The 14,302-nt window shown below is 49.8% G+C and overlaps 1 protein-coding gene and 1 long non-coding RNA gene across 3 annotated transcripts in view; one reads left to right on the top strand and one right to left on the bottom strand.

Annotated features, from left to right (window-relative positions):
- GRIPAP1 (GRIP1 associated protein 1) overlaps window positions 1-9,049 on the bottom strand; it is a 75,803-nt gene extending 66,754 nt beyond the window's left edge. The window contains exons 1-5 of one of the 2 annotated variants that reach the window (XM_079960018.1): window positions 8,769-9,049; window positions 3,649-3,715; window positions 2,296-2,357; window positions 2,089-2,115; window positions 701-808 (exon numbers count right to left, since the gene is read on the bottom strand). In XM_079960018.1, the coding sequence (XP_079816144.1) occupies window positions 701-808; window positions 2,089-2,115; window positions 2,296-2,357; window positions 3,649-3,715; window positions 8,769-8,810 (306 nt within the window). In that variant the 5' untranslated portion in view covers window positions 8,811-9,049. The remainder of the gene's footprint in view (window positions 1-700; window positions 809-2,088; window positions 2,116-2,295; window positions 2,358-3,648; window positions 3,716-8,768) is intronic. The other variant, XM_079960019.1, reaches the window with a different exon arrangement.
- LOC307206799 overlaps window positions 1-14,302 on the top strand; it is a 335,840-nt gene that overhangs the window by 279,969 nt on the left and 41,569 nt on the right. The gene's annotated exons all lie outside the window — the stretch shown is intronic.

Raw genomic sequence — 14,302 nt, 5'->3', positions numbered from 1 at the left:
TTGGAAGGGTACAGGTAAGGGCTGCAACAGCTCCAACTTCACAGGTCTGGAAATAAACCCATGATTGTATCAGAAACTCCTGCCCACATTAATTAACCCACACTAAGAATTACAGTAATGCTGCAGCTAACAAGGTGCCTCCCACGCAGGAAAGCATTCAGTAACTCGGTCTCTATGACTCAAGCAACACGCTATGGGGAGGGAGGAGGGGAAGGTGAAACCCTGTACTGGTGCCACCTACCAGTCTGACTGGCCAGCTGGGGCACAGGAGTAAAATATATTATTTCATAAACCCAAAGAAAGCCAAGCAATCAGACAGACAGCTCTTGACAGCTGGTCCTTTGGCACATCTACCATGCTCTCTGTCTGGTACCCTATTTTGTTAAGCTGTGGTCACCATGAGAAAGGGTGTAATAATAATAAATTTTATTTATACTCCCCCCCCCACGCAGTGTAGGGGGACACAAGATCTTGGAGGAGGAAATATCTCCTTGTGGCCACAGCTGTGGATGGAAGACTAAAAAGACAGCAACATATACACAGTTAGCCTACTGTGTTCCGACAACAGTGTGTTTCTTGTGCTCCTGTGAACGTCCGTGCCAGAATTCTGGGCGACTCTCAATGCCATATTATGCCTCACAGCAGCGCCCTCTGGTAGGCCCCTAGCGCTACTGCAGAAGCAACTTCAGCAGTCAAGTACCTTGGACAGCTCCTGCATGAGAGTGCTATTTTGCAGCCTGAAGTCATCCTCCTGGCTGTGCAGTTTTCCCTGAAGCATTTCATTTTCACTAAGCAAGGCATCCACCTCCTGTGGGGGAAAGAGAGAATTCAATGATACCTCAAAGACAGACTCATTGTCCCTCCACTAAGGGCCAGCACCTGATCCACAAGCAGAAGATTTGTTTGCTTGTTTCCCAACCACAAGAGGAAATGCCCCTACTTACTATCTTCCTGTTAGCTTCCTGCTAACCTCCCAGTAACATACAGGGCCTCTCAGCCCTAGGCAAGTGGTACTTACTCATAGGCAAAATGTGACAACCTATAGGATAGGTAGCAGAGGTACTTGATTGGACAAGGGTGTAACTGGAAGGGAGGGAGGGAGGGAGGAGGAAAACCCGACCCCCCTTCTACATTTAGTGGAAGATGTTTGGAAGGCATTATTCCTACCTCAAGTGTCCACTGCCAGTTCCCAGATCTTTCCCCTACTTGACAGTCAAAGATAAAGGTAAAGGGACCCCTGACCATTAGGTCCAGTCGTGGCCAACTCTGGGGTTGCGCCGCTCATCTCGCTTTACTGGCCGAGGGAGCCGGCGTACAGCTTCCGGGTCATGTGGCCAGCAAGACTAAGCCGCTTCTGGCGAACCAGAGCAGCGCACAGAAACACCGTTTACCTTCCCGCCAGAGCAGTATCTATCTACTTGCACTCTGACGTGCTTTCGAACTGCTAGGTTGGCAGGAGCTGGGACTGAGCAATGGGAGCTCGCCCCGTCGCGGGGATTCAAACTGCCAACCTTCTGATCGGCAAGCCCTAGGCTCTGTGGTTTAACCCACAGCGCCACCCACATCCCTACAGTAGCTGTGTCACCATATCCTGAATCTTCAAATGGCCCATCTTCCCAGAATGCTAGATTTTTTTCAAGATCTGGGGTGGAGAAGGGCTGGGTAGGGAAATCAATTTTTTTCCGGGGTGCGGTATGACTGCCTCCACCTCAGCTTAGGTTATTGATACTCCCAACGTATGGGGAGGCGGACCTTCATCAGGGGAAAGGAGGCCTTGCAGAGCAGGGGCACATGAACTGGATCTCCCGCCACCTCACCTCTAGGCCAAGTTTGACAGGTGGAAAGGGTCGGTCACCCTATCCAGACGCCTGCTAGTGTGGCAAATAGGTGTGTTGTCTGGCGAAAACAGCTGGACTAAATGGGGGGACCTGGTGGGCTCAGATAGGCCCACAAGTTGGAGGTGCTCCCCAAACCATTGACAGACAGATGATCAAATGATGACAGATGTTGATGGGAGAGATGGAGTTGACCTTGGTAAGATGATAATTGGGAGTACTCACAGCAAGCAGCACATGCAAGAAGTCTTACCTGAGCCTTCTTGCTCTTATTCAGAGCCTGGGAAAGAGAGAATTTGGTTAATAATACATCAATAGGAAGGTGGGAAAACAGTTATCATTACACCCCAGAGTCAGAGTCAATTATTTCTATGGCAGGGTATACCCACTTGTGCCCAGTGCCTTGGTTTTGTGGTTCCCCCACTCCCTCCCACACATCCACTGCAATGAAGAACTTTACCTTCTGAGCTTTGGTAAATTCCTTATCCAAATAGGTCACCCGTTGCCGAAGACCATTTAATTCTAAAAATATCAAAGGAACAAAGGATCAGAATTGAAGAAGTACTTTAGAGAGAGGGCTGCTGGTTTTCTATGATTCTGTACTTGTAGAACACGACATGAACTCTGGTATCTGACACAGAACTCGGATCTCAACATTTTAAATACATGCATATAAAAGAGCAAGTTTCGTGTCCTCTCTTGTTACCGCATTTCAGAAGCAGAGTGTGCGTATGTTTCTGCTGCAGTGAGATGTTTTTCCTGGTCATTGAAATGACAAAGAGGCCACAGGCTTGGGGAGCACGGCAGCAGCACAGCCAAACAGGAGTAGCAGGGGAGTTTCACAAGAGGTAAGAAGGCATAGAAAGATGTTAGGCCTTCCAACAGTGCACAGAGAGCAGTCAGCCAGTCATCTTAAGGAAGGCAAAAGCAGCCAAAAGAAGGACAAAGGACGAAAGAGGATGCCAGTAGCGATTGGTTGAGGTGGAACCCCACTTCCTATCTGATGGCAAGGCTAGAGAGCTTCAATCTGGAGAGGGAAGTTCTCTGTTTGGCAACCTCTTCATCCCTTGTCCAAGGATGCGGGGGGACTGGCAAGCCCCTGGAACTTCAGCATAGTTTATTCCGCTTCTGCTACTTATAGGAAGGTAAGAGGCTGTGGTTAGGGCACCAACACCCAACCCTCTAACCACAGGAAAGGTGATGTGGCAATTTGCTTCAATTTTACAATTTCACCAGGCACTGCCTGTACACTTCCGAGCATGCCTTTGCAATCATATGGACTACTGGTGGTTTTTAATGAAAGCTGAATTCTGTGGTCAACACCAGATCCTGCCCTCCCTTCCTTTTTGTTTTTTTGCGCTCCAACAAAACCACAGCATGCAGGTAACCTGGTGTGTACAGAAAATGCCACTCCTACTTAATGTTTTCCTCCTGCAACCATTATTTTCCTTAAAATTCCAGACTCTACAACAGTTCCGTTGTGAAACACAGAACAGAGCACACGTTACATGTGTGCAACTATTAACATAAATAAATAGGAGTCAAGGTAATTGTGATACTTTAATCCAGCCTTTCTCAACCTGTGGGTCCCCAGATGTTGTTGAACTACAACTCCCATCACCCCTAGCTAGCAAGGCCAGAGCTCAGGGATGATGGGAGTTGTAGTCCAACAACATCTGGGGACCCACAGGTTGAAAACCGCTGCTTTAATCTCAGTTGCAGAACACAGAAGCCTGTGAACAGCATGCTGTACCCAGTAACCAGAGATACCGGCAGTTTCAAGGGGGCTGGCAGAGAAAGGTGCGCTTCTTACCAGCAGTGTTTTTGCGGAGTTCATCAGAAAGCTGGTAATTCTGAGTCCGAAGTTCCAGTAGCTGAGCCTAGCGAGAGAAACAGTAAAGAATGAAGAAGCTGGCAGGGCCAGTCAATGCAGAACTCTGGCCAGGTTTGTGGCCAAGAGCCCAGGGCTTTTTCCACTGATCAAGCCAGGCCAGGAACATGAGTTCCTTGGGAAACAATGTGTGGGGCACTTTTTGAATTATGGACAATGTAATCCAAACCTTATTTCATCTGTCCTCAACCTTTAGGAAATAAGCCTGCATTGCTCTCATTTTGCAGAGGTGAAGCCCAGCAATCATAGAATCATAGAGTTGGAAGGGACCAAAAGGGTCATCTAGTCCAACCCCTTGCAATGTAGGAATATTTTGCCCAACATGGGGCTCAAACCCACAACCCTGAGAAGAAGAATCTCATAATAATAATAATAATAATAATAATAATAATAATAATAATAATAAGTAGTAGTAGTAGTAGTAGTAGTAGTAACAGTTCAAGGCAATCACAGAGATAGGACTTGACCCAATCTCAGTAACCACCCATTTAAGAAGTGACTCTCCAAAGTTCATCATCTCTATAGATTTCTTCATAAAGGTCCATGAAACATTATCAAAAGCCTTCTATGAATCTGTAAGCATCCATGCCCCTTACTTTTCATTTCTCACCTCCAGATATTCTATTATTTCAATTATATTCCTTATATTGTCTTTCATCTGACAGCCTGGAAGAAATCTGGCCTGGTCTGGGTGAATTATATCCTTTCATACCACTTTCATGCGGTGTGCTAATATAATTGCAAACAGCTTAAAATCCATTAAGAGATCGGCCTATAATTTTTAAGAGATAATAGGTCCGTTTCCTGTTTCGGGATAAGTGTAATATACATGTCTACCGTGGAGTTTGAGATGGGGGATATGGATGCAGCAATCTGGAAGAAATGGAAAGACTGCCATCAGACTTCCATATGTCTGCATCAGTTTCCCCCATTTGTTATTTTTGAATGCAGCCTTCCCCAACTTGTGGCCAAAGCTCCCATCACCCCTAACCCCTAGGCTAGGGCTGATGGGAGTTATTATTATTAAATTTGTTAAGTCGCTTTATCTTGCCCAGGGCAACCCAAAGTGACTTACTACCAAAGAGACAGACAACCCCTTCCCCACATTAAAACCAACACTCCAAAACACCCGGAGGGGAGGGCACCAGCTTGGGGAAGGCTGTTTTGGCATCAAAAGCCTCGATAGCAACTAGTTTTTCTGGCCACCAATAAATGACTCTGGGATTGTGGGACGAGGTGCCAAACACCACGCAGTCGGCCATATTTCACCCAAGAGTTCAGAGCTGGGGACTTTCTGGGGAACTCCAGAGGTTGTACTCAAACAACACCCATCAAGCCCAGACAGCAGGGCCAATGGTCACAGCTAATGGGAGTTGTGGCCCAGTAACACTGGATGGTCACAGGTTTCCCCACTCCTGCTTTATAGTCTTAACTCTGTTCCCTCACAACAGCACACCCCACAACTTGCATATGTTTTTGATCTGTGAAAGAAATCATTGTATCAGCTGCCTTCTTCCCCACAAGAGATACTTGTGTTTCAGCAGCAAAGCAAAAAGCATACATTGTTTGAGTGCTGGAAAGAGTTGCTGCAGGTATCAAAAAGTCAACATAACCAAGTCTGGAACAGGGCAGAAAGAGTCCTTGTGTTTATCACATGACAAACCCCCTCCATGGCTCCTTTCACTGCTAGCTGGTTTCTCCTGACACTGAACTGACTCCCTCAAGGTCCTAAAACAAAATGAAGTGGACCAAGTTTCTTACTGTGTTATATTCATCAGGAACGGGGAACCTTGCTGTTGGACTACAGTTCCCATCATCCCTGACCACTGGCTCTGGTGGCTGGGGCTGATTGGAGTTGGAGTACAAGATCATCTGTAGGGCTACAGGTTCCCTCGTATACATTAAAAACTTACTTGCGGAAACAGGCAGCACCCTTATAGTGAAATTAACATGCCACTTCACAGGTAAAATTCTCCACTGTGCATGTGATTAATCAAGGACCAATGGGCCCTTATGCACTCTGGAAAAGCAACCTGTGATCTGGTTATTGGATCAAAGGTGGCTGGGGAGTGGGAATAAGAGATCAAGGAATGGGATATATCATCATAGAATTGTAGCATTGGAAAGGACCCCAAGTATCTTCTATCCAATGCCCTACAATGCAGGAATCTCATCCAATTTGAAGCCATGCCAGACCCTGCTTAGGTTTCCAAATGTGCTAACCGTTTTATTGTTTGATCTCTTCTTTTATAAAAGCAACTGGAGAATGGGAACTTCATTCACCATTTTTCATGCTTCAAAAGTAAAGCAGCGTGGGCTGAAACTCTCAGCAGTGAGTCAGGAAGGGCTACTGACTATGTTCAACCTCCAAGGTTGCAAGTACGGTATTACGTCTCTGAATACCAGCTGCTAGGAATCACAAGGGGGCAGTTCTCAGGTCCTGCTTGCAGACATCCCACTGACATCTGCTTGGCCACTCTGGAAACAGACTAGCTGGACTAGATGGGCCTTTGGCCTGATCTTCTTGGGTTCCAGGGCAGCCAGAGGGGAAACAACTGAGGAAAGCAGCAGCAAGAGAAGAAAGCCAAGGAGGACGTGACACTGCTTCCCCTGCAGGGATGAACTGAGCCCTCAAAGATTCTGGGGCACAGCAAGGTGCAAGATGATGGAAATCAGCGAAGATACCTTGGCATACATTTGTGTATGCTAGGAGGACCAAATAGCAAATGAGAACAGGGCTCCATGAATGGTTAAATAGAAGAGGAAATAGTAGCAGGAGAGAAAAGCGTACTGCTAGAATCCCATCTTCTACAACTATTTAAAACAGATGTGAAGAAGCTTTGACCCTCCAGGTGTTGCTGGACTACAACTTCCATTATCCCTGGCCATTGGCCATACTTGCTGAGGTTGATGGAGCACCATCTGGCGGACCAAAGATTCCCCACACATGATTTAAAGGGCAAAGGAACTCCATTCTTCGTTCTCTTTGTCTCTTAGTATACAGAGGGCCAGCAAGTCCAGCAAGAAGTGGGAAGGCAAAAGCAGAGTTAGAGCATGGTAGGGTGGGCTGGGGGAAGCATGTTTATTCTACTTTATTTCTTTAAAATATTTAGATACCGCCTTTCATCTGAAATGACAAGATCGTAAAAAAGAATGCACAATGCTGGCAGTAATGGCCAGTGAAGGCCAGAGAAAATAAGTGGGTTTTGAACATGGGTTTTTAACGACGTCAGTGTTGGTGCTCAGCTTAGTTCAGAGGAGGTGACAATTCCACAGACAGGAAGCCACAAAAAGGATGGGTTTTTTTATTTTAAAAAATCTGTGAACCATCCTGAGATCTTTTGCTGAAGGGCAGTATATAAATTAAAATAAATAAAATTATTTTCAGTTCATATGAGAATTTGCCAATGATAATTTTGGGGGAGGCAACAGAAAGCAAACCGAAAGGTTTAAAGCAAACATCAGCAGAGGCTGCCAATTCAAAAGTACTGTGTTTGATAATTCCCACAGGCCAACGGCTGGCTTACACACATTAAAATTTTAGGGATGCATTTAAGGCACAAGCGGGGAACCTGTGGCCCTCCAGGTCTTGCTGAATTCCAGCCCCAGCTGGAACACCCAGTGGTCAGGGAAAATAGGAGCTGCAACCCAGAAACATCTAGAGCAGCCATTCTCAACCTGAAGGGCAGGATGAGGACAGTTCCCAGATGTTGTTGGACCACAACTCCCATCATCCCTGACCACTCTTCCTGCTGGCTAGGGATGATGAGAGTTGTAGTCGAACAACACCTGGGGACCTAAGCTTGGGAAAGGCTCATCTAGAGGGCCACAGGCTCCTCAGCCCTGACCTAATGAGTTTTTAACCATGAAGCCGAAAGAACAAATGCAGCAAACGCACACACACACACATATATATCACACAACTGATTAAACAATCTAGGTAAAGGTAAAGGGACCCCTGACCATTAGCAGCATGACACGGAAGCTGTACGCTGGCTCCCTCGGCCAATAAAGCGAGATGATCGCTGCAACCCCAGAGTCAGTGACCATTAGCTTCTGGTCATGTGGCCAGCATGACTAAGCTGCTTCTGGCGAACCAGAGCAGCACACGGAAACACCATTTACCTTCCCGCCAGAGTGGTACCTATTTATCTACTTGCACTTCGACGTGCTTTCGAACTGCTAGGTTGGCAGGAGCAGGGACTGAGCAACAGGAGCTCACCCCGCCATGGGGATTCGAACTGCTGACCTTCTGATCAGCAAGTCCTAGGCTCTGTGGTTTAACCCACAGCGCCACCCACATCCCTTTGATTAAACAATCTACAGCCTTTTAAATATGTATTTGGGGGGGGGGGGGCGTTGTTGATTTGTTATTGGGGTTTTATTATTATGTACTTAGGTTCTCTTTATGGGTGATCTTGGGGTGAAAGGTGCTATACAGATTTAATAAACAAATAATAACAGCTCCCACCCAGTTCTGGACCCCAGCTTCAAATCTTCAGGCATCATCACTCTCTGCATCTCTACCCTAAAGGTAAAGGTAAAGGTACCCCTGCCCGTACGGGCCAGTCTTGCCAGACTCTGGGGTTGGTGCGCCCATCTCACTTAAGAGGCCGGGGGCCAGCGCTGTCCGGAGACACTTCCGGGTCACGTGGCCAGCGCGACATCGCTGCTCTGGCGAGCCAGAGCTGCACACGGAAACGCCGTTTACCTTCCCGCTAGTAAGCGGTCCCTATTTATCTACTTGCACCCGGGGGTGCTTTCGAGCTGCTAGGTTGGCAGGCGCTGGGACCAAACGACGGGAGCGCACCCCGCCGCAGGGATTCGAACCGCCGACCTTTCGATCAGCAAGCCCTAGGCACTGAGGCTTTTACCCACAGCGCCACATAATGGCAACTGGACCTCCCACCAGCCCTGAATACTTTCAACGACCCCCACCCCCACCCCCCGCTCATGACACCCACTGGGTGCTGTTCCTCCCAACCCCCCGCCCCACTCCGCTCCCCACCCACCCACCCACCGGGCCGCCCGGCCTTACGCACCTGCATGCGCTCGAACTCCTCCTCAGACAAGGCCTGCGCCATCTTCCCTCCCCCTCCGGCCCCCGGTTCGGATCCTGCTTGGTTCGACCCACGAGAGGAGGAGGGAAGGCGGGGGAGGAGGAGGGGGAGAAGCCCCGCCCCCACCGGCCCGGGATGGCTTTAAGAGGAGATCATAGAGAGGAAGCCGGGAAGAGGAACGCTCTGAATGGGGGGTTTCAGTCTCTCTCGCTCTCGCTCTCTCCTCCCTCCCCACTCCCACCGGAAGCAGAGCGGCATGAGCGAAGGCGGGGGGAAGAGGGAAAGGCGCCTGGAGGCCGGAAGTGGGAAGGGTAGACGGGCCGGAGACCGGAAGTAGGGGAGCATAGAGGTGCCGAAGACCGGAAGTGAGGGAGCATAGAGGTGCCGAAGACCGGAAGTAAGGGAGCATAGAGGTGCCGAAGACCGGAAGTAAGGGAGCATAGAGGTGCCGAAGACCGGAAGCGCGGAGGAGGAGGAGGAGGAGAAGCGCGACGAGCGAAGATGACCAAGAGGTGGGGAGGCAGCTTAACTCTTCGCGCTTCTCCTCTTCCCTTCCCCGCCAGTATTATGGGATGGAACGGGGGAAAGAGAGAAAGTGCGGAGGCCACTGGCTCCGGAGGGAAGCTGCGCGCTCCTTTCCCTGCGCCTTAAGACGCGGAGGTGGAAGAGGCCGCAGCGGAGCCCACAGAGGCCCGCGCTCTTGTATAGATTTCGGCGCTTTCCACAGCCCCCCTTTCGGCGGAGGGGGCACCGCAGCCCTCCTGGCCTGACTGGAAGCAGACGAGGGTCGTCAAGCGCCATCCTTTTACTATATCTCTCTCTCTTGTTGCTGTTTAGTCGTGTCCGCCTCTTCGTGACCCATGGACCAGAGCACGCCAGGCACTCCTGTCTTCCACCGCCTCCCGCAGTTTGGTCAGACTCATGCTGGTAGCTTCGAGAACACTGTCCCACATCTCGTCCTCTGTCGTCCCCTTCTCCTTGTGCCCTCCATCTTTCCCAACATCAGGGTCTTTTCCAGGGAGTCTTCTCTTCTCATGAGGTGGCCAAAGTATTGGAGCCTCAGCTTCAGGATCTGTCCTTCCAGTGGGCACTCAGGGCTGATTTCCTTAAGAATGGAGAGGTTTGATCTTCTTGCAGTCCATGGGACTCTCAAGAGTCTCCTCCAGCACCATAATTCAAAAGCACCAATTCTTCGGCGATCAGCCTTCTTTATGGTCCAGCTCTCACCTCCATAAATCACTACTAGGAAAACCATAGCTTTAACTATACGGACCTTTGTTGGCAAGGTGATGTCTCTACTTCTCAAGATGCTGTCTAGGTTTGTCATTGCTTTTCTCCCAATTTCTTTTTCTCTCCCTTAGCGGACATTTTTTAGGAAGTGTGCGGCGTAGAACTATTGCAAGAATAATTCTCAGAGATTAGGAAAACTACTAGACTCTTACCGTGGGAGGGGAAGACTTAAATGTCCTCCTTATTCCCACCTTCCTCCGCCCCCTACCGCAAAGAATTAAAGAAAACGGCAACAATTTACAGGGTAGTCAGGGAGAGGAAGTTACGTTCACACGAAGCAGAAGTGGGCTCCATGGAGATCAGGCACATTTCCCTCCTAGAGCGGCTTTCAGTCAGTGGAGGTTGGTTGCCCTTGGATACAAGAGTTTAGGACATGATTATAGTTGCCGTTGCCGGATTATTCTTGCAGAAGCACTAGAAGCTGCCTTGCAGCAGTGAGGCCATTGGGGTGGGTATGGGTATGTATATATGTCTGTATATAATATATACACATACATAAACGGGTTGGGAGGGGAGGGGTAGTACCTCTGGTGGGTGACACTTCCTGCTCCTTCTGAGTCATGTTGTCCACCTTTGGTCTCCACCCTGCACTTGGCTCTTACCTGTGGCTCCTAGAAGCTGTCAGCATGCGCCAGCAGCTTCATCCCAGGAAGCAGCTTTGACTGGCTGGCTAAACCAGGTGAAGGGAGCTAATGGGTCTCAACCCCTTGGGGCTTCCCCTGCATGTGAAGACAGGCTCTGGTGGATGGACGAGAACCATCATGGGTCCGACGGTCAAGTGGGGGGTTTCTGCACATGCTGTAGAGGGAAGTGGGGAGCAAATGGGGCTTTCCAACCTGGAAAACTGATCCTAAACCTCTGCTGTCTTGCAGGATATATTCAGGAGAAGAAAAGGTTAAGGAGTAAGCCCTACACAAAGGTGGTTGGATGGTGCTTTGTACACCTCCTTCCAGAAACTCTTGCAGGTATTACTCTGCTTTTGTTTGGTCCGCGTCAGCGAGGCAGAGGAGGGTGTTGTCATCTGGGCAGCCCTGGACTTCCATTCAAGCTTGTGCCCCAGGGAAGTCATTTTGGTGGTGCACTGTAATGTCTCTCAAGACAGATTGATGCCAATAAAAATACACATGAACACACACATATGTGTATCTATCAGTATGGTTTGGCATTAGCTGTGCAGTATTTCACAGTATGGCTGCCGTATAAAAAAAACCGCTAAGCCTCTTGAAGTCTCCTAGAGTACAGACATGGTTTCAAGCTGACTGGTGTATAATATACAGTTCTTTCATTCAGTCTCACCAAGAGATTTTAAATACTAGGTCTGTACTCGCCCTCAGGTTCTTGTACCACAGTTATCTGCCACTTACGAAGGGTAGACTCCGCTGTGTGAGTGCCTGAGGGCCCTGCTCTTGCCACTTACCACCTAGCCCAGGGCGGGGCCTGACAGGCCTCACAAGGACTGCTCCTGCCACTTACTATCTGGCCCAGGGTGGGGCCTCACAAGGACGGTTGTTGCCACTGATGCTGCTGCCCAGGAGGACCCGGAGGGGTGCAGAGTTCTTTTTAACATGTTTTAAAATTTTCCTTTCCCTTTAGATTTTTTATATATGGGGGTGGAATGGATGTTTGGGTGGGATTGGGAATTTGTTTGATTTTGATGGATTTGTAATTTTTGCGGTTTTTATTTCTATTTTATTGTTTTCTGGGTTTTTGTTTTTTTTTGTTTTTATTGCTTTAAGGTTTTATTGTCTTAGGCTGCGAAAGAATAACATTAATTGCCATCAATGGAGGCTAATATGAGGCTTGGGATTGCTACCGTGGAGGGGCGAGGGAGGTATGGCGGTGGGGGCAGATGTTATAGGCGAAGGGGATCGAGATATGGATATGCTCGTACCCCTTCCAATCTGTGCCTCATCCCGAGGGACGAGGGTAGGGTGAGCAAGGATTACTCACCTTCATCACTGGTGCTGTGCAATGCCAGGTCTATAGGCAACAAAACCACCACCCTGCAAGATTTCTTTATCTCACAGGGGATCGACCTGGCTTGTGTGACGGAAACCTGGGTGCGCGAAGGGGAAACAGTTACCTTACGAGAGATGGCGCCCCCAGGTTTCTCCGTCCTCCACCAGTCACGGACTGTGGGCCGGGGGGGAGGGGTGGCATTATTAATCCGGGAAGATTGTCCTTTCAGGGCTCTACCATCGCCATCGATCCCCGGCATTGAATGTGTTGGCCTAGTGTGGGGCTCCGAGGAGAGCTTGGCTGTCTGGCTGGTGTACCGGCCACCTAGCGCACCAGCAGCCACCCTGTCAGGCCTACTGGAGGCGGTGGCCGGCTGGGCCTTGGAGTTCCCTAACCTATTGGTATTGGGGGACTTCAACATCCATGCTGATGCCACTCCCTCCTCACAGGCTCTGGACCTGGTGTCTTCCATGGCGACACTAGGTCTCTCTCAGTTTGTTTCGGGCCCCACACATCAAGCAGGCCACACGCTGGATTTGATCTTTGGCGTCGGTATAGATGTGATCATGTCTCCTTTGATGAAGGTGCCATGGTCTGATCACTATGCTCTGAAAGCCAGGATTGACTTTCCACCCCCACCTTGCTTAGGTGGCGAGCCAATTTGGGCTCGCCCGCAGAGGCTGATGGACCCTGATAGATTCCGCCAAGCCTTGCGGGACCTTGCTCCCCCAGCAACTCATTGAGCTTGTTGAGGGCTGGAATATCCAGCTCCTGGCAGCCATCGATGAGATTGCACCTAAGCACCCTCTGCGACCCCGCAGAAACCGGGCTCCCTGGTTTACCAAGGAGCTCCAGAAAATGAAGCGGGACCTCAGACGGCTAGAGCGAGTATGGCGGGGTGCCTGTGACGGAGCCTCAAGAACATCTTATAGGGCTTTTATGTAAACCTACGAGATGGCGGTGAACTCTTCTCAGCCTCCATTGCATCCGCTAGCTCTCGCCCGGCGCAATTATTTAGTATAATTAGGTCTTTAACGTCCCTTGAGGGACAGCGAAATTTAAATAACAATTTGGTACACAGCTGTGAGGCACTTGCGAGCTTTTTTGCGGAGAAGGTCTTGTTGCTCCGCCATGACCTCCCTGCCAATTTGGATACAATAAAGGAACTGGAGGCCCCTCGACTGTCCTCGGGTCCAGTATTGGACCACTTCGACCAGATATCCCCAGCAGATGTGGACAGACTCCTCCGAGCTGGAAAGCCCACCACTTGTCCTCTCGACCCGTGCCCGTCTTGGCTGATTAGAGCGTGTCTAGACGAGGTGTGGGCCCTCCTGGGGGATATCATCAATTTGTCTCTTGGCATGGGGACATTCCCAGGGGAACTGAAGGAGGCAGTGGTGCGCCCGCTCTTAAAGAAAACATCATTAGAACCTTTAGATCTATCCAATTACCACCCGGTTTCGAATCTTCCGTTCCTGGGTAAGGTGATTGAGAGAGCGGTTGCTGAACAGCTTGGTGGATTTCTGGATGAAACATCGGCTCTGGATCCATTCCAGTCCGGCTTCCGCGCTGGTCATGGGACCGAGACGGCTCTGGTTGCCCTAACAGATGATCTTCGTAGACAACTGGATCGAGACGAGTCGGGGCTGCTGATTCTTCTAGATCTGTCAGCAGCTTTCGACATGGTCGATCACGAACTCCTGGACCACCGCCTTGCCGACGTGGGGATCCAGGGCACAGTCCTTCAGTGGCTGCACTCGTTTCTCTCTGGTCGGGGACAGAGGGTGGCGCTGGGGGGGGGGAATTGTCATTGCACCACTCCTTGGTGTGTGGAGTACCTCAGGGTGCAATACTCTCTCCGAAGCTTTTCAACATCTTTATGTGCCCCCTCGCCCAGCTTGTCCGGAGTTTTGGGCTGGTTTGCCATCAGTGTGCTGATGACACCCAACTCTATCTATTGATAGATGGCCATCCTGACTCGGCCCCAGACACACTGACCAGATGTTTGGAAGCTGTGGCTGGATGGTTACGTGGGAGCCGGTTGAAGCTAAATCCTTCGAAGACAGGTCCTGTGGCTGGGACGGGACGATATGGGATTGGAGAGGGGCAACTCCCATCTCTTGCGGGGGCGCAATTAGTGCCAGCACCGTCCGTTAAGAGTTTGGGTGTAATCTTCGACACCTCCCTTTCCATGGAGGCGCAGATTGCAGCTATAACAAAGGTGGCATTTTTCCATCTCCGCCAAGCTAAGCAGTTGGCTCCTTACC

The sequence above is a fragment of the Podarcis cretensis genome, assembly GCF_951804945.1.
Source record: "Podarcis cretensis genome assembly, chromosome: 17".
In the NCBI taxonomy this organism is placed as follows: Eukaryota; Metazoa; Chordata; class Lepidosauria; order Squamata; family Lacertidae; genus Podarcis; species Podarcis cretensis.
The sequence above is the reverse complement of the archived record's forward strand: the minus strand, read 5'-3'. Positions and strand labels throughout refer to the sequence as shown.